At 34.3% G+C, this 23,894-nt stretch overlaps 1 protein-coding gene and 2 long non-coding RNA genes across 4 annotated transcripts; 2 read left to right on the top strand and 1 right to left on the bottom strand.

Moving 5' to 3' along the window:
- Positions 1 to 416: 416 nt before the first annotated feature.
- Positions 417 to 1,359, top strand: LOC111307621 (uncharacterized). The gene is made up of 2 exons (XR_016331943.1): positions 417 to 556; positions 857 to 1,359. It is a non-coding gene; the product is annotated as an uncharacterized LOC111307621 (long non-coding RNA).
- A 5,619-nt stretch (positions 1,360 to 6,978) lies between these two features.
- On the top strand, positions 6,979 to 8,515 carry LOC149512428 (uncharacterized). Its single transcript, XR_016331874.1, has 3 exons — positions 6,979 to 7,544; positions 7,798 to 7,944; positions 8,031 to 8,515. It is a non-coding gene; the product is annotated as an uncharacterized LOC149512428 (long non-coding RNA).
- A 35-nt stretch (positions 8,516 to 8,550) lies between these two features.
- LOC111307619 (B3 domain-containing transcription repressor VAL2-like) lies at positions 8,551 to 15,964 on the bottom strand. Of its 2 annotated transcripts, none has more exons than XM_022905663.2 (13): positions 15,667 to 15,964; positions 15,369 to 15,497; positions 14,882 to 14,963; positions 14,673 to 14,774; positions 13,290 to 13,927; positions 13,057 to 13,153; positions 12,785 to 12,959; positions 12,606 to 12,682; positions 12,108 to 12,533; positions 11,556 to 11,605; positions 10,848 to 10,961; positions 10,689 to 10,756; positions 8,551 to 9,519 (listed from the first exon to the last, which is right to left on the bottom strand). In XM_022905663.2, exons 2-13 carry the CDS (start codon positions 15,479 to 15,481, stop codon positions 8,726 to 8,728), a joined length of 2,736 nt encoding a protein of 911 aa, XP_022761398.1. In that variant the 5' UTR covers positions 15,482 to 15,497; positions 15,667 to 15,964; the 3' UTR covers positions 8,551 to 8,725. The 2 variants fall into 2 exon arrangements, with proteins under 2 accessions (XP_022761398.1, XP_022761400.1); XM_022905665.2 differs by having other exon boundaries at positions 12,108 to 12,425.
- Between the last annotated feature and the right edge of the window lie 7,930 nt (positions 15,965 to 23,894).

Below are 23,894 nucleotides of genomic sequence, written 5' to 3'. Positions count from 1 at the left end.
CAGCAAACAGAGTAAGTTACAAGGCATCCGAAGTCTAACTTGGGAAATGGATCCGAGGAATTTACGTATTAAGTTGTCAAGTATCAAATCACGGGAGACACTAAACCTGAAACACGACGTCGTTTTCGATATTCCCCAGGCGAATTTTTCCCCAGTTTTGAATAGGTTATTCCGTAGCTGTCCGGTGCCGGAAGATTTGTCTGTGCATGGAACTTTTGAACGAGTTGGTGTTGTGTATACTTTCAGAATTGATATACCAACTCTGAAAAGGTTGGAGATTGAGTTGGTTAATGACAAGTTGACAACTCTCAGTATTGCTCGGATCACAAGTTCATCAGTAAGACCCCAAGCCTAGAATCTCTTAGAATTGCAGATGACTCCTTAGCTTCTTTTGAGATAGATGAAATACCCTCGACCCTAAAAGAAGCTGATGTGACTACTGGCTATTCTACTTTCTTCCACTGGGGTATCCAAGGACGATGCTTTGTGAGTGATGAAACTTGTCAAAGGAATTACAAATGCCAAGGTTCTAAATCTTCATGCTGGCACTACAGCTGTAAGTTCTTATGCATATTCATTCCATTTCATGGTCTTCCTTTTGCTGTTTGCTACGGTTTCGTTAATACAAGACGCCTTTATTTGACCCTTACTCCTTTATCCGTTGGAGGGTCTCAGCTATAGTTTTGATGGTGATCATTTCCCCACATTTCCATTTTTGCTGCGTCTTAAGCTGCATATTGATCATTACTTTGGATGGAAATTATTGCCTCACTTCTTAGAAAGCTCATCTAATCTCGAATTCCTTGCGTTGGAGAAGGTGAGTCCTTATCTAATGGAGGGTTAACATATTCATCAGGAAAGTAGGGAGATATTGAATCAACAACTGGATGATCATGGAGTCAAAGAACCTGAGGCTAATTTGGGTTGGATTCCACCCGACTCTGTGCCTAACTGTTTATTGCAGCAACTTAAGGAAATCAAGATAAGGCGTTTATGGAGATCAGTAGATGAAGAGGAAGTGGTTAAGTACTTGCTAGAAAATGGCAAAGTCTAGGAGAAGATGTGTATCAATTTTGATGAGAATGCTACAGATAACAAGCTAGATAAAGATATGATCGAAAACTTTCCAAGAGGTTCTGAGAATTGTGAACTTCAATTCCCTTGACATGCTTGCTTGAAACTCTGGGGATCCATGAAGTTGAAGGGACATAAATTTTGTCGGTTTTTGTTTCCATCGTCACTTTTGTAATTGCTTGCAAACACATGATCCATCTTTTGAATTGTAGAACTTTCTTCCTTTAAATTCTATGTTTTCGACTCCATTTCGTTTGAGAAAAAAGGTTTTTGTTTTTGTTTTTATTTTTATTTTTTAGAAAATAGTTTTTATTTTCTATTTTTTAAAAAATGTATTTGATAAACAAAGAATAAAAATTATTTTCTAAAGTGCAAAAATAAGAAAATAAATAAAATATTCAACAGTATTACTATTAATATCATTTAATTATAAATATAATATATATTTATTAACTAATGACATTAAAAAGTGTTTAAATATGATAACTTGTAAAACGTAATAAAAAAAGTAATGCACATCCATTGTTTTCATAATTAAAAACATCATTTTTTTTGTTTTCATATTTCAACTAATTTTTATTTTTGTTTTTTAAAAATTTATTTTCATTTTCAATTATCAAACATGTTTTCACTTATATTTTTTACTTTTTTTTGAAAAATAAAAACAAAAAATGACTATTTTTTGAAACCAAATACTATGTAAATCTCTGTGTTGCTTAGCTTCACTTAAGCCAAGCTAAGGAGATTGCTTTTGCAGTTTTTTTTTTTTTTTTTTTTACATAGGATGAGCATAGCTCATGAGGAAGGGATTCTAAACTTTTTTAACTAAGCATTATAATTCAATTTGGTTATTAAAAACATAAATCTAAATATTTAGATTCTAAATTTTTATATCCAACAATCGTATTTAAATAATATATATAATATTATATCTAATAATGGAATCACTTTTAAATTATTTTTCTCTAGCTAATACGTGATTTTTCTTTTTCACTTTTTTGCATTAAAAAAATAATTATTTTATATAAGTTTTTTTTTTTTTTTTGTGGTGACAAATAACTTTAATTTTTAACTAAAAAATTATGAAAAACTATGTTTGTTTATTATAATGAAATTAAGTTATGAATATTTATCTTTTATGAAAAATCTCATTTATTTATCACATATTATATCATGAAAAGTCATATCTCTTCGATAGGTATATAAAGAATTCTTTTTTATTTTTTCAAAAACTTCTTTTTCTTGCAATAAGTAATTGTGACTTTTACCCTTATTTCTCCATTTATTATTTTTTTAATTAACAACAATTCTTGCTATCTTTTTTTTGCCCTTATCTGTCACTACTTTAAAATTGAACAATCTCATTTCCTCTTGGTTCTTGAATAACTTTTAGATGATATTTTATCTTTTATGTTAGCGAATTTTTTTAAGTGAAAAAAAGGAATCAAGTAAGAAAAACCATTTCCCAAGTTTTTTTTTTTTTTTTTAAATCTTATAAGGTATGATGAAGTTAGAAGCTGACAAAGACACCAATAAGGGGCTAAAAGAAAACTAGTAATAAAAATGATGTAAATGAGTTGAGAATAAAGTTATTTGGTGCAAGCTGTCAAGCTAATGATTAATTGGTTATAGTAATAGTAGTTACTAAAATAACAACTATCTATATTATGGGTTGTAATTCATGAATTATAAACTGTCATGTATATATACATCGGGGCATGAATGAAAAACCTAATTTTTTTGCTCTCATATCTCTATTTTCTGGTCTTAATCTTTTTTTTCTGATCTATTGCTTTCTTATCTTATTTAGATTAACTCTTGATTAATTCAATAGCATCATTCTATTACAAATTTGGTATAAGAGCTTATTAGATCTACCTTTAATCTATGAAAACCTAATAAACAACAAACCATGACTAATAGAGTGAAACTGGATGCTTTACAATAGCAATTTAGAGTGATGTAAAGGTAGCTTGCGGCTCTAACAACTGCTAACTCAATAGGTCTAAAATGGTGGGAAGAACAAAGTAAGCTTATTAAGTCCCAACTTATTGAAAATCATGAACGTATAAGTCAAATGTTTAAACTATTGGATCCAAAAAAGACAATTCAAACTCAACTAGAATCAAAAGGGATGACCAGTTCTATTACCATTATTCAAAAAAAAGTTCTTACCAAGTTGTTGGGTTCGAATTTCACTATTTAATACAAGAAGGGTAAAACAAATATAGTAGCAGATGCTCTATTAAGACAACATGAAAAAAAAAAGCTGCATGTTCTGCATTTAACCATTCTTATGCCTAAATGAGTAACTGAAGTGGAATTAAGTTATGAAAGAAATGCTCTTATTATAAATCCTGCAAGTGTCACATGTCAAGACTTAAGCTCCAACCCGTACAGCTCCAGGACTCGGACATCCACTCATCCAGCGTCCAAGATCAGCCTGACTGTCACGGTTCACACCCTTGTGAGGTATTGTTCACTTTGGCCCATTGGCCTCACGATTTTATCCCACAAAAGGCGCCTCACAAGGAAGAGATAGTGTGAACCTTTATATATCCCAGTGACCTTCCTTTTATATTCGATGTGGGATTCAAGACTCCTCCTTAGGTTCGTGACAAGTGGTATCAGAGTCAACCCTAAACCGTTCGATCCAAGCCAAGCGCCTCAAGGGAGGTAGGTAGGGTGGCCAGCCTCCGTGACGAGGACGTCACGAGGTTGGGTGGAGGAGAATGTTACGGACCTAAGGAGAAGTTTCGAATCTCACATCGAATATAAAAAAAAGATCACTGGGGTATATAAAGGTTCACACCATCTTTTCCTTGTAAGACACCTTTTGTAGGATAAAATTGTGAGGCCAGGGAGCCAAAGCGAATAATACTTCACAAAGGTGTAAATTGTGATAGTCAGGCTGATCTGAGACGTCGGATGAGTGAATGGTCGGGGTCCTAAAGCCACATGAGTCGGAGCTTAAGTCTTGACACGTGACACGAGGACAAGGTTTATATTGAAAGTCAGGGTCTGTTGAGAACTTAAGTATTGTAACTACTTCATAATTCACCCTAGATAGGTCATTTAGGAATCCAAACAACCTATTATAGACTCAAAATTTATTTTTATTGGCCTAAGATGAAGTGTAAGATTATGTGTAATAGTGTGATGCGTGTTAAAGGAATAAAGGTGAGCATGTTGCTTATCTTGGTGATCACTGTGGACTTTGTGGAAGGACTACTTCAATCTTAAAAATTCAATTGTATTATGGTCATTATTGACAAATTTACCAAATATGCACATTTCTTGCCTTGTTTTGTTCTTTACATTGCTTTAGATATGGCTAAGGCATACTTAAGTCAAATTCATAAACTTAATGGAGGGAATCCAAACAACCTATTATAGACTCAAACTTTATTTTTATTGGCCTAAGATGAAGTGTAAGATTATGTGTAATAGTGTGATGCGTGTTAAAGGAATAAATGTGGGCATGTTGCTTATCTTGGTGATCACCATTGACTTTGTGGAAAGACTGCTTCACTCTTAGAAATTCAATTGTATTATGGTCATTATTGACAAATTTATCAAATATGCACATTTCTTGCCTTGTTTTGTTCTTTACATTGCTTTAGATGTGGCTAAGGCATACTTAAGTCAAATTCATAAACTTAATGAAGCTCCAAAAGCTGTTATATCAAATAGGGATAAACTTTTTATTAGTTTTGTGTGGCAAGAATTGATGAAACTATTATGTACTTCTTTACAATTCAATTGGCCAAAGATGAAGTGTAAAATTATGTGTAATAGTGTGATGCGTGTTAAAAGAATAAAGGTGAGCATGTTACTTATCTTGGTGATCACCATGGACTTTATGGAAAAACTCCTTCAATCTTAGAAATTCAATTGTATTATAGTCATTATTGACAAATTTACCAAATATGCACATTTTTTGCCTTGTTCTGTTCTTTACATTGCTTTAGATGTGGCTAAGGCATACTTAAGTCAAATTCATAAACTTAATGGAGGGAATCCAAACAACCTATTATAGACTTAAACTTATTTTTATTGGCCTAAGATGAAGTGTAAGATTATGTGTAATAGTGTGATGCGTGTTAAAGGAATAAAGGTGGGCATGTTGCTTATCTTAGATATCACCATGGACTTTGTGGAAGGACTGTTTCAATCTTAGAAATTCAATTGTATTATGGTCATTATTGACAAATTTACCAAATATGCATATTTCTTACCTTGTTCTGTTCTTTACATTGCTTTAGATGTGGCTAAGGCATACTTAAGTCAAATTCATAAACTTAATGGAGCTCCAAAGGCTGTTATATCAAATAGAGATAAACTTTTCACTAGTTTTGTGTGGCAAGAATTGATAAAACTATTATGTACTTATTTACAATTCATCATAGCCTATCACTAAGAGTCAAATGGCCAGTTTGAACCAATGCCTTAAGCAATACCTAAGGTGTATGTGCTTTCTTAAGTCAAAAACTTGAATTCAATGGCTACCTTTAGCTAAGTGGTGGTACAATACTAGCTATCATACTGCCATAAAAATAAGTCTCTTTCAAGCTTTATATGGATATCCACCTCCTGGGTTTTCTTGGAATGTCAGTAATGAAGCAAGAGTATCAATTGTGGAAGACTTACTTAAATAACAAGAAAATTTGAGTAAGTTATTAGTTAACCAATTAAGAAAAGCTCAACACATGATGAAGTTTTGTGCTAATAAAAATAGGACTAAAAGGGAGTTTCAAATTGGGGATATGATGTATTTGAAACTACAACCAGACCTCTCTTATGTTAAAAAAAATTTAGAGCTTTCATCAAGGTATTATGGTTCTTATCTTGTAGTTGCAAAGATTGGGAAAGTAGCTTATAAGTTGTAGTTACCAGGATTTTTAAAATTGCATCATGTTTTTCATGTTAGCTTCTTAAAGAAAAATGTCGGCATTAAGGATGTCCTTAGTATAATCCTTCTAAGTGGCCGAAAATGAGCAACCACTAGTATATCCAGTTGTTGTGTTTGATAAATGAATGATGAAGACAAATAACAAGGTAGTCACTTAGCTACTAGTGGAGTGGTCTAATTTGAGTCCAGAGTGTGCTACATGGGAGAATTTCTCGGTCCTTAAATCTCAATTTCCACTTTTTGATCCATGAAGACAAGGATGCTCTCAAGAGGAGGGTAATGTGATTAAGTTATAAGCTGACAAGGACATTAGTAAGGAGCTAAAGGAAACTAGCAGTAAAGATGATGCAAAGGAGTTGAGAATAGAGTTATTTGGTGCAAGCTATCAAGCTAATAATTAGTCGATTATAGGAATAGTAGTTAATAAAATAACAATTGTCTATATTGTGGGTTATAATTCATGAATTATAAACTATCATGTATATGCATATTTTGGAGCATGAATGAGAAACCCAATTTCCTTGCTCTCATATCTCTCTTTTCTAGTCGTAATCTTCTTCTCTTTTGATCTATTTATTTCTTCTCTTATTTAAATTAACTCTTGATTAATTCAATAGCATCATAACATAAGGTTACATCTTTTTACTACTTTTGGAAATATGTTTTCTTCGTCTAACCATGCATGTTTTTTTTTACTGCCAAACAACTTTTTTGAGTATCTCTGTTTCTTTTTGTTTGTTTTTCCATTTGTTGAAGAAAGGTAAAGCAATAATGAGGAAAGGCGGAGAAGAATTGGATTTTATCAGCAAATTGATCGATGAAGTTGTGGGTCATATCCTCTCATCTTACCACAAAAGAAGCGGTTCAAAGAGGCGCCGTATTTTCTAGAAAATGAAGGTACCTTTGGACTAATATGCACAGTCTTGACTTCAATGATTGTCATTTCCCTCAAATGGAAGATATAAATCAATATTTTATGGACTTTGTTGGCCGAGTTCTTGGCTTTCATGGACTCAGCTTTTTAGATGTTCAGTCTAGGATTTTATGATTTCCAACCACAAAGCAAAGCAACTTACCTCGTGTCAATGCATGGATTCACTATGTGCTGAGTTACAATGTGAAGGAGCTTGATCTTTTTCTCGGGTTGGGAAATAGGGAAACAATTCCTGTTAGGTTGACTGATAACTTTTCAAGTTGAAAATCACTGGTATTACTAAAACTGAGGAACGACTTCGTTTTCGATATTCCATCAACAACGAAATGTTTCACCAGTTTGAAAATCCTGCATGTTGATGCTAGGCATCCAGATTGCGAGTTTTTGAGAAGGGTATTTTCTGGCTGTTATGGAGCTCTTAAGCATGGTGATGAGGTTGAGCATACTTTCAGAATTTTTATACCAACTCTGAAAAGGTTGAAGATTGACTTGATTGTAGACGAATTTGAGCGTTGCGGGGATCACCAGTTCATTTTTCAGACCCCAAACCTTGAATATCCTACCATTCAAGATGCCTCAGCTAATTTTGTGATATACGAAATACCCTCCCTACTTGAAGCCAAGGTGAGTATTGGCCATTCTACTTACTTCCACATGTATCAAGTATCCTAGGACGAAGCTCCTCGAGTGATGGAAATTCTCAAAGGAATTAGAAATGCCATGTTTCTAACTCTGTCCCTGATGACCAATCTTAAATTCTTATGCCATGCACATGCCATATTCATTCCATTTCACGGTCTTCTTTCGCTGTTTGCTATGTGTTTTCTTTTTGTCAATTTAGTTATTTATCTGACCCTTGTTCCTATGTCGATTGAAGGCTCTCAGCTTTGCTTTTAACGACGATTTGCCCATATTTCTATTTTTGCTGCATCTTGAATTGGGGATTGATCATTTCTTTGGATGGAAATTATTGCTACACTTCTTAAGAAACTCATCGATTCTAGAATTTCTTGGGTTGGAGAAGGTGAGTCTTTATCTAAGGTTAACATATTTTAGCTAAATGTTCATGTGGTTCTCTAGTTATATGGAAATTCTTTTGCTATTCATCAGGAAAGTGAAGAGACATTGATTGAAACGGTGGATGAATCGGTGGTGAACTTGTTCCTGAGGTTAATTTTGATTGGCTTCCACCCTGGTCTGCGCCTTACTTATTGCAACATCTTAAGGAAGTTAAGATGAGACATCTACGGCGATCCGGGGATGATGTGCAAGTGGTCAAGTATTTGCTAAAAGAATGGCAAAGTGTCGGAGAAGATGTCTTATCAAGTTGATAAGAATGCTTTAGAGGAAGTACCAATTGAAAAGTTTCCAAGAAGTTCTGAGAAGTATAATATAAAATAGAATTTGTTTGACATGTTTGGTTGATGGCTCTGGGGATCTATGAAGTTGAAGGGACACATCTTTTGGTGGTTTTTTTTTTTTTTTCGGTTTCCATTGTCACTTTTGTAATTGCAAACACAAAGATCCATTTTTTGTAAAAATTCTTCCCTTAATTTCTATATATTCAGCCTTTAGGAAACTCAAATTTTCAGTCCATATTGTTTAGATTATGATTGTTGAGGCATATATATAATCAAAAAGGGCAGGCTCTGGAACCTAGATATATTCTAGATATTTCATTGTATTTGTTGTATACATGTCATGTAATAATGACCAGCCATGTCTGTGGGTCTTCTTTGAGTAAAAATTGTAAGAAAAGCAACGGGTTAAAAAGAACATAAAAAAACAAAGGAAGAGGAAGTTCATTAAGCATCGTTCTCGTTATCTGATCCAGTTTCACCATTTTCTTCGTCCCTACTCTCGCGCTCTTCAGTACCAGAAGGGAAACAGCTATTATCTTGTGCCTCACTCCCGGCATTGACGGTCTGTGGTGGAGCATGTGATACCGAGTTTGTTTCCTGGTCAGATACCAAACTTGTAAGACCATTCTCCTTCAAGTAAGTCTCCAATGGAAGGCTTGCTACTTGGAGAAGATTCATCATGCTCGGACAGGTGGAACCTAATTGCAAATCCTCCTCACGATCAGGATCGCAGTTCAAGTCTATCTGTCCCTTGTTAGCTTCAACCAATTTGGGGGCCAGATTGTTGCTCTGGCCCTTGGGTTCTAGCTCATTAACTGTCCTTGCTTCATTCTCAGAAGGATTGAGGTGTGAAGGTGCATGTTTAGAGCTGCTGTCTACTTCTGCTTCTTCTTTGGCGCCCCATGCATGCTGATTCCTCTGAGCAATCTCTGCTTCACGCTCTGACTGACGCTTTTTCTTGCGCATCATGAGGGTTTTAAATCGACGTTTAACTGTCATGCACACATTACATGTGCATGTGGGCTTATGTTTTCCCTTCCCACTAGGAGGCTGGATGCACACAATGCAAGAGCAACCAGGTCGATGCCTTGGGTGTTTAGTTGTAGTTGCCACTGTCGTATTACCTAAACTATCTACATTGTCTCCGAGGATTGCAGCATTAGCCAAAGCATCCAAACCAGATGATTCATGCTCCTGGGATGGCCTATGGAACGCTACTATTCTCCTTTTCTTGAAATCTATAAATAAAATACAGCTTAATCATTTACTGAAATCTTTGACAAGCAGTTAAGTTGCATAAAAAATGCAATCAAGTAAATCAGAGAATAAAAAATAAATTCAACAATGATATGTAGCCAGGAACAGTTTGATTGTGGAATATGGAACAATACCTACAGCAACTCATCAAATGACAACACCAACACCTAGCCACCTATGTATGTAAAAACTCCAGACCTTACCTTATGATCATTTATGCACAATATTATGGCTCTTGAAGTTTAACACATTTACAATGAAAATAATTCCGCGTAATGATGATGAAGAACCACCCTAGGATTTATTTTTTCATTTGGGATATACTGGAATTTTGAAGTCATGTTAGGGTCTTGCAGCTTGTAGCTATAATAATTTGGGAGGCTATTTTCATCCAAAATTCAGATATTATGAATTTCTTTCATTTTATTTTATTCTTAGAGAAAATGAATTGTGGATTATTGATATTTGAGTGATAAGAACTGAATTTCTGCCTTCTTATTCTCTCCCCCTCGTTCTCTCTGGTTTTCATCTCTTGATTCTTCTATCTTTCCCCTCTAGCTCCTCTGCTCTTTCCCTTTTACCCCTAGAATTTCTTTCTATTCCATTTTCTATTTTCTTTGCTCCCTAGTTCTATAAGAGAAACTTCTCAGGGATGCCCTCACCACAAACACCCAACATCATAGCTGATAACATGTCTGGGAATGGCTAAACCAGCTAGAGAGAAAAAGGTTGGCACATGGATGGAATCATCCCAAATTGGCAATAGCGAGATCCTTGAATTGTTTCATGAATAGAAGTATATGTAAGAAAAGTCAATAAGCTCCTTTTCCTTAAAATATGCCAACCAGAATTAAGAATGATTGCAATGCAGTACCAGCAAGAAGCTTCCTACATTGTGAGAACCATCTACATGAATATATGCAGTTTACTAGCATACTTCCATAAATGAATATGCACAAGCACTGTGTTATGCAATTTCCAAGCTAGAATATCTAGTTTTCAGAGCTATAGTAGGATCCAGCTTTGCTGTTTACACCCTTACTTATAATATATGTTTGCAGGCAATCATACCCTACTAGAACAAAGATTGGGCAGAAATCTGGGATAGTTACATAAAATCTTAGAAGAGGAATATATACAGAGAATGTACCTTTATTTAGTTTAAGGAGATTTTCTAGCTCTCTTGGGGTGAGTTCATCTGGTGCAGAACATGAAGACCTGACAGTATGGTGAAGGAAATGAAAAGATTTCCTTTGGATATTAGTAAGGATTAGAATGCACAGGAAATATGATTTGCCAAAACGCTGACCTGCTTTGATCCCAGTTGTTGTCTGCACATGTCCACTTAGGTGGAAGAAGATCATCAACAGGCAACCTTCTCCATTTAGAACAACTATCACACTGAGCCCATTGCTCTTGTCCCCTGAAGATCAAGCTTAGTAATTCAAGATTTGATAGAACCAAAAATAACCTTGAGGAAGAGATAGATCCTTTCAAGCACACTAACGGAAACAAAATTGCTTGGAGACAAAATAAGTTGCTTTATCGTATGAAATAGCCAGTCTTTTCAAGATTTCCAGCAGAGCTGGCATGATGAACCTTCAGCATAACTTTGTGCCAGATCATTTAGTCAGTCAAACTGAGATTTCTGAAATTTGTATGAATTATTTTCAGATTTTATATTGGCATAAATTCCACTTGGATCCCACATGTGTAAGTTTTTTTAACACAAATGATGTTTTAACAACCCCCCTTACCCTCCATAACATACAAACATACACACACACACACACACACACAAAGAGAAAAGGAATAAGAAAACTCATTCTATTGACGACCAGCTGTTATTACATCAATGATACCTTGCTTTTAACTTTAATTCATTTTCTCTTTTCAATATTAATACTATGGTTGTTTATTAACATCATTAGACTTTCTAAAGTAATTGAACAGAAGCATGAAAATACAGAGGAAAGCACCATTGGAGGATCCTGTAAAAATAAATGCAAATGCTCACCCAGTAGAACGTACTGCAAAGATGCTCCTCTTCCCAAAAACTGGAGGTTCCTGTAGGACAAACGTGTATCAAGAATCAGATTGTAAATCTCACTGCTTTACTGAAAATTGAGGTGAAATTTACTATTTAGATGTTATAATTCTTCCAGGAGAAACATTGTCTCCATAAATATGTGCCTGCATAAATACTTGCCCATCCTATGTACATCACATAGTGAGATTAAAAAGATCACTAAATGGCACATTAATGAGTGCCTCTCCACCCCCCAACCCCAAAACAAGATGACAATATCCGTATTTCTTTAAACATTAACTAAATCTAACAATAGAATTGGCAACTGTCTTTCCTACAGCAAAATGGATCCCAGTTTTTCTTCTGATTTATCAATACAAAGAGTATTTTCTATGCATCCAATAGATTGGAATCAAAAAAGAGAACTGGTAACTGAACATTCATCAGAGGTGAAAAGTCAAATAGATGGGAAGAGCTAAGTGCAGCAAAACACCCAATATAAGCATTGCTATACCCAAATATTCCAATAAATGTACTCACTTCATATTCTTCAAAATCATGATCCTCAATCGTGACAACACTTGGCTTGATACTTGGGGGTGGGCGGAGCAAATCCTGTGCCTCTTCCCAAGTAAGTTTCAGCTCCAAAGCATCTTGGCTGTCAATCAGCAACCTCTTGCTTTTGGATCCAATGTTCCGAGTTCTTTTTCTCTCTGGAGCTATCATAGATTGTAGTAATAAGCCCTCCCTTGTCCTATCCTCATGCTTATCAGATTTATGCCAGCTAATATCACCACTAGCTGAACTTAAATGTTTGGACAGTGCATTCAGGTGAGGATCAGTGCTTCCCTTCAGTGACTGAAGAAGGCCAGAGTAACCACTAATTATGGGCAGGTTCTCAAAAGCACCCGAAAAGAAACTTGCACTTGAAAGAGTGCCATTAGGAATGGCAGATGGTAGGGTTTCCTGTTTATTTGATAATTTATAAATAAATAATGTGATCAAGTTTGCTAACAATGAAAGTGACTGTTACTTTACCTGCACAGTAGCAGTGTTTGTTGCTTTACGGAACCCCATAACAAGCTTCCCTTCTGGATCCATACGGCTAAATGTTACTGTATAAGAGAACCACTGCTCAGTAAGTGATGTTACTCAATGAGAGCTAACAACAAAAAAAAAAAATTTGAAGTGTTCCGTAACCAGGTTCAGGATCATACCAGTATCTCCAGCTTGCAACTGCATAGACTGTATGCAAGGAGTCACACCCTCCAAAACATACATCCTGCTGTTGTTATTTGGCCAGAATCTGAACTGAAACACCCATTCTTTTCCCTTCACGTCTTGGATTCTCAGAGGAAGGCCCTCTGGTTGAGATATGGGGGGAAAAAATTCCTGCAAATTCATCCATTATTTTTAACTAATATGCAACAAGGCTTCTGAACAGAGAGTGTAAATCAAATATCAGTTGCAAGTGTAGGATGGAACTAACTTCGGCACAAGCTTTTGGCAGAACTAAACGACCAATCCGTCCAGCGTCACTTGCGCTCAGAACCTTTTCAAACAGTGGAACAATAGTGGAATTGGAGCTGGAGAATTACATGGTTAAGGACTTTATTACCCCAGTCAATAGATAGACATGAAAATTTTTGTAGTCTAGAAAGTTAATGCATGCTTGTGCACATAACAATTAATTAAAACCAATAATGACATAATGGTGGATACTCTCCAGAAATTTGCTGTAATTCTTGGTCTGTTATCCTGGGCCAATAACGAGGAAGCAGTTGATTCCGTCCACGTCCCTCTGCAGGGGGCCTAGCAACACGTATCTGGGGTACCATGCTTGCATTCACCTCCAAACCTGCTGCAAGGACTGACTTTGGAGGCTTGGGCAGAAGATGGCGAGATTTAGATGACTGTTGCAAGACTGAAGACATCTTACCCTTTTCATCTACAACTGAAGCAGGAAAGACATCTTGGTTCCCTAATGAACCACCCAAAGAAATACTCAAGTTTGTTTGTGGCAGTGACTCAAAGATATTAGCTTTACAAATGGTAGGTTTCACAGCATGAACAGATCCATTAGATGATTGATTAATATTTGACAAGCATGTGCTTCCAATTTCTCTTGCAGGAGGCAAAATTTCCTCCTGTTTCATTTGCCCCAAAGACCCACCGGAGTTATCATTTTGAAGCTGAAGCAATTGTCTCAGCCCAATGCCTTCTGCATTGTTGCTCAACTGCATAAGCTTTAGGTTTTGTATGTTGACACCACTCAACTGATTGTCTGTGGAGATTGAGTGCAATTGACCGGCATCACCCTTTACTAACCCAAATCCATTAGGTTTTTCATCTTCAATCATCTGTAAAAATATGTTTTAAAAGCATCATAAATATTTTAACTTTCACATATAAAGGCCTAAAAGTTCAAGCATCAGCTAACAGTAATCCAACATGTGCAAGAAAGTGCCAATGCTATGAAAAACAGAAATAGATCGAATCATAGAACTACTATACCAAAGATATCAAACAGAAAAAGCCAATATTTTGACAAATAACATCCATTTTCCCTTACATATCACTCATTTTATAAACAATTATCCTCAGTTACCCCCACAACAGAGAAGTACACAGATCCCAGGCCATAGTATAACCAGGCAAAGGCTAGTCAGATTTGGAATCATTAAATGCCAAGGTTTTTCAGTGTGAACGTCATTCTACATTAATGTGCTATGAAAACAACACAAAGCCTTTTTTTTAGAGTTTGAACAGAAAACTAGGGTAGTAAATTACAATACATATGGAGCCACCTTTTTTTTTAAAAAAAAAAAAAAAGAAAGGATCAAATCCCTTAAAATGTTGCAAACTAAAGAAGGTTGCGTTACTTGGTTGGGATAACAACTAAGTCAATTTGAGACGGGAAAATTAAATTATTTCAGAGGCATCATCATACCCCATCAAAGGGTGGTTCTCTTTATCGTAGACCCTAAAGCATCATTTTTATTGTGAATTTGGCATGAGACTATCATACGATAAAACCATAATTTGAGCAGGATTATAATTTATACATCTTTTGAAAATGGTAAAGGTCGAATAAGTTGATCTTACAGGGTTAAATCCTGACGTTTTAGCACAGCTTGCACAGTTGATGCCCCCACTATCAAGAAGCTCAAGCAAGCTCCTTGAAGCAATACATCCACAATGAAGACGCTGCCAACACCAAAGGCATTGAGTTTACGTACCATAGTATTAGTATAGGAACTGATGAGAATATTGACAAGGACAAGGCACGAAACTAAATACTTGGGGTCACGCACCTTGGCACATGAACTGCATTCCCTCCACCCAGAATCCTTTGAGTGGAACACATCACAGAATATCGATTGCTCATATGCAGACCTACACCAAATATAAAGCATAAATGAATTGTTTTTAAGAATGGCGTTCATTTGATGGGATCAGCTGGGCAAAAACTCCGCCTTGTTTGGATTCTTCCTCTGTATTTAGCTACTTTTTATGATTCCAAACTTAATCAAATTTTCAGCTAATGTGATATAAGTATAAAAATCCAATAGTTTCAATAAATGTTCCGTTACTCTTTATCTTCCAATTCAAGTAAATTATACACCAATTCACTATACAACAGTTTATTACAAAACCTCATTAATCAGTACAAAACATTTTAAAATTTCACAAAATAAATTAATAGATATTCAATTGTGCTGTCTAAGACTCATGAACTCAAGCTTAGCTAATAATTATGCTTAAAAAAAGGGATTAAGTGATTATAATTTTACAATTTACCCGCACTTATCGCAGAGATTAGCAAAATCTCCAGATCGCAAAGTCCAGCCTTTTCTCCACTCAATCGACGTGGACGCGCCGCACAGTCCATTCATGCAATTCTTTGACGCCATGCTCCAACCTTAATTCCTACAAAAGTTTTTAAGATACAAAAAAATTAAAACCAGTGAAAATCCCCCCAAAAAAAGATAAAAATCAAGCAGCCAGCTAAGAGCAAAATAGAACAGATTCAAATTCAGTCAAACAAAGAGAGACAAATCAATTTAAAAAGAGAACAAAACCAAAGGAAAAAACAAACCTTTCGAAGAAGATGAAAAAGCTTCCGTTTCACCGACGTTGAATATCACAGCCAAAGGAAAACATGTTGATTTTTTTTGAACTATTTAAGACTTTGAGCTGACGGCGTTTGAAAAGAACTTATCGGAGAGAATCGACAAAGAAAGAGGGACGAAACGGTGAGTTCCGATGAGGGAAGAGTTGAATCGGCGATAGTGAGAGAGAGCGAACAAATCATGTGCATGCAAAGCAAAGCAAAGCAAACAGAGAGAGAAAAAAAGAAAACCAAAGGGAGAAGAGAGAGAAAGAGTTTGGTCCTTGGGAAAAATAAAATTGCATGCACGATGTCGATGATACTTCAAGACTCAGCGAACCCCTCTTTTTCTAATTTTCTCCCTTTTATTTTATTTTTTTATTCATTAAAATTTTGAAAGATTTTATTTTATATTGTTGAATATCAAAAGCTGACTATTTTTCAAACACTATTATTATTATTATTTAAAATTTATAAGTTGCATTATGCAAATACATTTTATTTTTGTTAATTTTTTATGTGAATGAAATTTTTTTATCTAATTTTAAAATGAAAAAAAAATCCATAGCATGAATTTGGGAGAATGAGTCTATAAAAAACATAATAAATAATAATAATAATTTGAGAGAAGGGATTTGAACCCATTTTGTTATATAAATTATGAGAAATAAATACAACACTATCTTATCTTTAATTAAGATTCAATTTCCTTATATATTTAAAAGGATGACAGTACATGAACTTAATTTTTAAATGATTAAAATATTTCAAATTCATTGTTAAATAGTGATTTATCAATCTATGAATTTTAAAATAATAAAAAAAAGTTAAGTTTTGAGAGTTCTATCACCCTTTTTTTTAAATTTTGAATCTAAATCTTTTTTTTTTCAAATTAAAGTTTCTAAATGCAACATTAAGTTCCACACGCAATAGTTTTTAGATTTTGAAATTTTTTATTAAAAAATATTAATAAGAAATCTATTTTTTATTTGCAAGAGTGGTTAGACCTGCTTAGATGATATAAAAACAAGATCTAATAATACACATTTATATCTTAATGTTTAGGTTTACATAAAAGGATTAGGAAAATTAATGAGTAATTAAAGAATTTATTTAATATTTACCCTTAATTTATTCTTTTTAAATAATAATTTTGATTTTAATTGTATTTTGAAGTAGGCATTTGCTAGAGTTGAAAATAAACTTTTTATTTTATCTAGAAAATCATACATAACAAAAAAAAATGTTTTTATATCTTTGATATTTGTGGAATTTGAGAAAAAAATTGCCTTTAGTATATTTAATTTTAAATTTTTTATAAAATTGATATTGCATAAATTTATATATTAAAAATGAAAATCATGAAAAAAAAATATAATTTTAAAATATAAAGAGGTTTTCGGTATGAAAATAAAAAATATTTTTATGCATAAAAATTTCTTTAAAAAAAAAAACAAAAAATGATGAGATGAAAAGATCATTAATTTTCAATCAATTTTTTATATAAAATAAATCAATTACTTTCCGTAATAGTACTATTTAAAAGATTTTCGTTGTGTCAAAAATTTACATTCACGTAACAAATAAGTAAGTATTTTCTCCACTCGCTCCATGCGTGTTGTTCAGATAATCGCCAATGGAAAGCGCTCGATCAGATGCGGGGCCCACATTTTCATCAGCGGTTTTGAAAAAAATTTTCTGTTTTGTCCAAAAATATTTGAGTAAAACAAGAGGATTTACTATGGGCTGCACCAGTACACTAGCGCGTGATGAAAAACTTTTTAGTATTTAATAAAACTACAAGTTGTAGCGTATAAAAATACGGCGTGTGGACACCAGCGTAAAGTGCGCCACTAGGCGCTTTTCAGTCCTAACGCATATCTCGCATGTAATAAGTATCAGACGCGAATTTCCTAAATTACCCCGGAATGTTCCCTTTTATAACAATTACCCACGTATTTTTCTTTGGACAAATTGGTCTTTCGAATCTCCACGCCGTCCAACGGAATTCTGCGTTGCACATGTGTCAACTGTCAACGATCATTACACCATTGATTTTTTTTCACGTTTATTTATGACGTCATATTAATAATGCGCTAAAGTTAGGTGACCTGGATACCCGTTTACCTACCGCTCTGAAAGAGAAACGCCAACCCACGCGCTAATGAATTCAAACAGTCGTGCTCGAGGAGTAACTCCACGCCTATAGGTGCGCGTAGGGTGAGCGTGGAACAGGAAACCAGTTCGTTTCTCGGACAAAACCAAAGGTTTAAACTTAAACCAGGAGTTTAAAGGAATGTCCGGCTAACGAATAACGACGATGACAAGTGAAAGTGATGACCGCCACGTTTTTCTTTCCTTTTTTTTTTTTTTTTTAAATGAAACTATGATTTTAATCTCACTATAATTATTAAAATTCATTATACATATTTATATACATTTTTCTATGATTTAGTTTAATTATATATAATTAATAATTAAAATGTTTCACCACGGTTGTCACGTATTCTTTTAAAATCCTAAAAAAATACAATATTAATAACACGCATGGCTTAGATCACTAACTAGATATTACACAAAACACGAGTTTCGTTTATTCTTTAACTTTTTCATTAATTAAGAAAAAACTTGTTAAAGCAACCGATGGAAATGTCAGCAGCATGCCTTGATTGATTCACTTATAATGTTGTCCAAGGGCCACTGTAAACATGTTTAGGCGGCAAGAAAAAAGAGGTTGGTTTTGATGGCCAAACATTAATTAGGAAAAAGCCCAATCCATTCACACTTGCCTTCTTCTTATCTAAGCAATGCTCTCCACTTCAAAACAATTACCAGTCCAACAGAAATTAAAGGCTGGTAGTGAAAGCAACATCTAGAATTTGTTGAGAGTTAAAGTGTTATATGATAAAAGTTTAATTCTAAAATTTTAATGTTTGATTTTATTTTAATTTTATGATTTTATAAGTGCAATTATGTGATTTTGTTTGTGCTTTGTGTTGAATTATTTTGTTGTTCTATGTCTACAATTCTGTAATTTGTGTATACGATTCTATAATTTTATTTATATTTTGTATTAGATTTAATATGAACGTTAAAATTTAACGAGAAAAGTTTATAATACCTCAATCTCATATTCAAATATTCTGATCATTTGTTATAATATATAAGCAAAATATTAAATTCAAACTTAAAATATTTTTTGTGAGATAAAACTATTAGACTTTCGGATTAAAAATAGGTAATATCTTTTAAATTAAATGCGGGTTTACACAAACATGACCATCTAAAATTTCAACTCAAGGAAAAAAAATTACCCGAAAAAGAAGCATTTTCGGACACATTTGTTCTCGCATGATCACTAGTTATCTTCTGCATGATCGCTAGTTAACTATTCTTTCTTTGATACTTGCAAAGGAATTGGATCATGCTCATACTACTAGAAAGATTCAATAACTAAGTCTATCTAGTCTTTTCTCTTTAACAATAGTATTGAAATGCTTGTCTTATTTCTTTCCCATGTCAGTCTTATAATGATGTTTTAACTTCTTACAGAACACATACGAGGAAACCCGTCTAAATGAGGCAGATGTTGGGGACAAGACAGTGGTTGAAGGAGGGAATAGACGGCAATTTGCTCTTCTGGAATGGAAAGGTACTTCATAATTTCTTTAGTTCATGCATCTCCTGTTCATTATTTGAATTTTGAAGTTTTTGATATGCATAGATGTGTGCTCTTGTTTGAGATCTGTGGTCAAGAGGGTGCCCCATATCACTTACAAAGATAATTCCATCTGTTATATGCTAAGCAGTGTTCTTGTAGCCATCAGTCTTATCAGCTTCATATGCCTGTATATGTGCAGGTTATGGTTTCCAATAATTAATACTAAAGGTTTGCATTATTACCATATTAGCAGCTGCTTGTTACTGCTGTTACAATTGATGGTGCTTATCTGTCTGCACTTTCTTGTAGGTTATTGGTTTCGAACTCCCCATCACAGTTCAGCTTGCTGCTGTTGATGTTGATCCTGGCCTCAAAGGTGATACAGCTTCAGGTAACGTAATATAGTTTCTCTTCAAGGTCCCAACTCCTAATCCATTATGTAATTGTTCTAAATTGTAAAACTGCAACTATCCATAACTTAGCAAGATGCAAAGGGTGAGTTAAGCCATAATGCAGCGTCTTGAATTGAAAGTAATTTAGATATGTTCACTTGAAGAGCTCTAATATGCTATAAAGCTGACTATAAATTGTTTCCTGAATATGACTCCTCTTTTTCTCCTTTAATTTTTCGAAACCAAAAACATGAGAAGACTACGCTGTATTATGTTCTCAAGAGTCACGACCATGCATCTATTTTGTGACAGCCTTTGTCTTTGCTGCACTTTTTGATTCTTTCATTTTGATTTTGTTCCAAGTTGCAACATATCTCTTTTGGTATTCTTTGGTCTAATCACTATGAGAAATAAATTTTGATACAGGTGGATCCAAAGCTGCAACCGTTGACACAGGCGCCAATGTTAATGTTCCTCTATTCATTAACATAGGTGATCAAATATTGGTGGATACAAGAACTGGGCAATATATGAACCTTTCATAACTTTTGACTTGGAGAATTCTAATTATTGGCATAAGTTTGTTGAACAATTTTGCCATCATCCATTCATCGTAGTGGTACCCTATGTGGGACTACACCATGCTTCAAAGCCGCACCGTAGACATTACGAGCACCCAACAACTGGCCCCGTTGATTGAACTCCTTAACCAAAATGTCATAGGATGTTCTACTTGGGATTTTACCATTTTCATACATGATCACCAAGACTATCAATGCCTCACGAATCTTGCCCTCCGTGCAAAGCGTTTGAATTACATTGTTGAAGGTTATCGTCCTAGGAACGTTCCCTGTTCTAATCATCTCCTGCAAATGAGCCAGAGCCTCCTCCATTTTCTTTCCCACACAAAGAGTTCGAATCACAAAGCCATACGTACTCTGGTCTATGACAGAAACCCCACTCGTCATTTTCTCGAACACTTGATAGGCATCCTCAATCAGGTCTTTTTGTTTCCATGATTTCATGCATAAACCTCTAAGCAAAGTGCTCATCATCCTTCCATCCATTTCAAAACCAATACCCACCATTTTCTTGTACACCCCAAGCGCTGCCCTTATCTTTCCCCATTTCAACAGCCCACTCAACAAGGTGCTGTAGCTAATGCTATCAGGTATGCAATTTTTCTCATTCATAAGCTTTAACACTCTAAAACCCTGGTGTGGCCTCCCTTCTTTATTATACCCAGTGAACAGAGTGTTAAAAGTGACCACATTTGGTGCTAACCCCATCTCCAGAGCCTGGTTGAGCAATTCCATTGCCTCATCTGCTCTACCCACTTTACAAAAACCATCCATTACTGCTGTGTATGAATAGATGTCAGGTCTTATCGATTCTTTCTTCATATTCATCAACATTTCGTGAGCCTGCTCCACTCTCCCTACATAACACAATCCCTTTAACAAGCAATTGTATGTTTGGACCGTTGGTTTGCACCCAATTCTACCCATCACTTCAAAAACTTCAAAAGCGTTCTCCAATTTGCCTCTTTTGCACAATGAATTTATGAGAACTGTAAATGTTATCACATTTGGACTATACCCATTTTCCATCATGTGGTGTAAAACCCTTTGAGCCTCATCAAGGTCGTTTTTCTTGCAGCAGCACCTAATCATTATGGAAAATGTCCAACAATTTGGTGCTAAAGCTAAACCAGATGATGCTACATTGGAGTAGAGTGCCAAAGCTAAATCAGGTTCATTTGCTGTAACCAATGCCATTAGCAGACCATTGAAATCAGACAAGGTCAAAGTGTCAGCTTCTTTCTCCATGATGCTGAGAATTTTACTCGTGTCTTTAAAGGGTATTGCCTTAATTTTATCCAGGAGATTTACAAGCCGAATCCTACCAGTTCTCTCGTCAGAATGCAAACTTTCTAGCTTCCTTCTTTTAACCAAGTCTATGGAGCTTCTGCCTGAGGAAATGAGGCTAGCATTTTTGGAAGACACTGATATCAATGCAAGCTGGACTTTCTTGTGATGTATTCTTTCGGGATTGTGGATTATGGATGGATTGCCAAATACAAGAGATTCAGCTTTACGTGGAGAAGACATGACAAACATAATCATAAAGAAAAAGAGGGACAGATGGAGGAGAAAATCAGCTTAGTTTTGAACTTAGTGGCAGGAAGCCGAGTAGGCGGGGAAAAGCTGTTTATCCAGAGACAAAGCACTCTAAGAAAACGCCACGTTTTGGTTCTGATAAGCAGTTGGACCAGACAGTTTATATTCCTTCTCAATTAGCCACTATTTCTCCATTTTTAAAGAAAAAAAAAAAAAGACAAAATATCTGCGAAGTGGGACCGGATTAGACCTGATCCTTTGTCATATATGATTTCTTAGCTATTAGTTACAGTATCTGCTTCATGAACACGTAAAATGATTGGTTACCATTTGCCAAAAACAATAACAAAAGAAAAATCAATATATCATGGATGGAAAAACGAATACATAACGTTTATTTCATCAGAAACGTAGAGATCTGCTGAAAGCTTTCCAAGACATGGGATTTTTGGGATCAGCCACTGGCTTTTTTCCAGCATTTCCTTTCCTGCCAAGAATTGGTTTGAGCAACTTCTTCAGGACCCTGTTGAAACCAGACCCACGACGCCCTTTACGCCCCTGTGGCTGCACCGCTGGCGGTGGAGCTTGGAAGTGCGACCTTTTAGTCAGACTTGGCTCCGATAGGCTCCTACCCAAAATGGCTTGGTTCAGCTGGACCTCAAAGGAGAGCCTCTCAAATTGGTCCAGCAGCGCGCTCTGCTCGTCCCCAAACCTTCTCAGAACAACTGATACTTCGTCCATGCTTTTGTTTTCACTTGCAAAACCCATTCTCTTTAGCTTCTCAACAGTCATAATCATAACATTTCTAGGCTGATATTTTTTATACATGGGAAGGAATCTATGCTCTTTTCTTTAACTTTGCTTTTGGGTGTGGCTCAGGCTCAGGGAAAGCTGAGTTTTGGGTAGCCAAGCTAACGATTTGGCTTGTTATTGGAGGAAAAGAAACTCAATTGTCAAAGAAAAGTAGCAAAGCGTCAAATGTACAAATTTATTGGTTTCTCTAAGTGGCTTGAATTGAATTTCTTATTTTCATAACTATTAATTACTGTATTTAATATAAAAATATTACTCACTTTACTTCCATTTGATTGTTATTCACTGTAGCTGGAATTTCTGCTTTACTAGTGGAGCATTCTTCAGCGGCCATGGGTCTTGTCCTAAAGCATTCTTCAGCCAAGCTGGAACTGTAAAAATGTCTCGCTTTATTCTTCCTTGCAACAAAGAAATCATGTTTTGTTCCAAAGAGCCTTGTTTAACACAAAAGTGGGTATAATATATACAACTACTTCGTATTATAAAAAAAAAAAATCGATTTTTTCTTGTTTCAATTGTAAAAAAAAAATATTTACAACCATCTTCGTTTATATTAAGTATGAGTATTCATTCAGTCACTTCGATAAATTTCAAATTGAATTATCAAAAATTGAATTAATTAAATTATATTAAATTATTTTTATTAACCAAATTAAATTTATTAATTTTAAAAATTAATCAATTAAATTTAATTTTATCAATTCAATTAATTTTTTAATTAATTGAATAATAAATATATTTAAATTAAATTATATTTTTTAATTTTTTATATTTTAAATAAATTAAATAAAATTATCTAACAAAATATTTAAATATCAATATTATGTTAAAATTTTTAATAGTTTATGAAATAAAATAATTCATCTCATATATTTTTTATTTTTGTTAGCCTTGACTTGATTTTTATTTTGAAATGATAAAACATTAAACTAAATAAATATGATCAAGATTTTAAAAAAATTATTTAATACATGTTCTTAAGTTTTATATTTTAATATTAAATAAATAATATATTTTTTTAAGTATAAACAAACTTTTCTTTATTTTTATATTTCTCAAGCTAAATCTATTTTTAAAAATTATTTATTTGAGCTTAAATGAAAATACAATTATTGTTTTTAAAGTAAACATATTCATTTTTTACTTAATACAATTTTAATAATATTGGTTTTGATAAATAGATTAATTTAATAAAGTTGTTTTACAAAAATAAAGTTTTTTAACATCGAA

Source organism: Durio zibethinus, chromosome 22 (assembly GCF_047325235.1).
Source record: "Durio zibethinus cultivar Kanyao isolate XHJ-2024 chromosome 22, ASM4732523v1, whole genome shotgun sequence".
NCBI classification, from domain to species: domain Eukaryota; kingdom Viridiplantae; phylum Streptophyta; class Magnoliopsida; order Malvales; family Malvaceae; genus Durio; species Durio zibethinus.
This window is presented reverse-complemented; position numbering and strand designations above follow the sequence as displayed.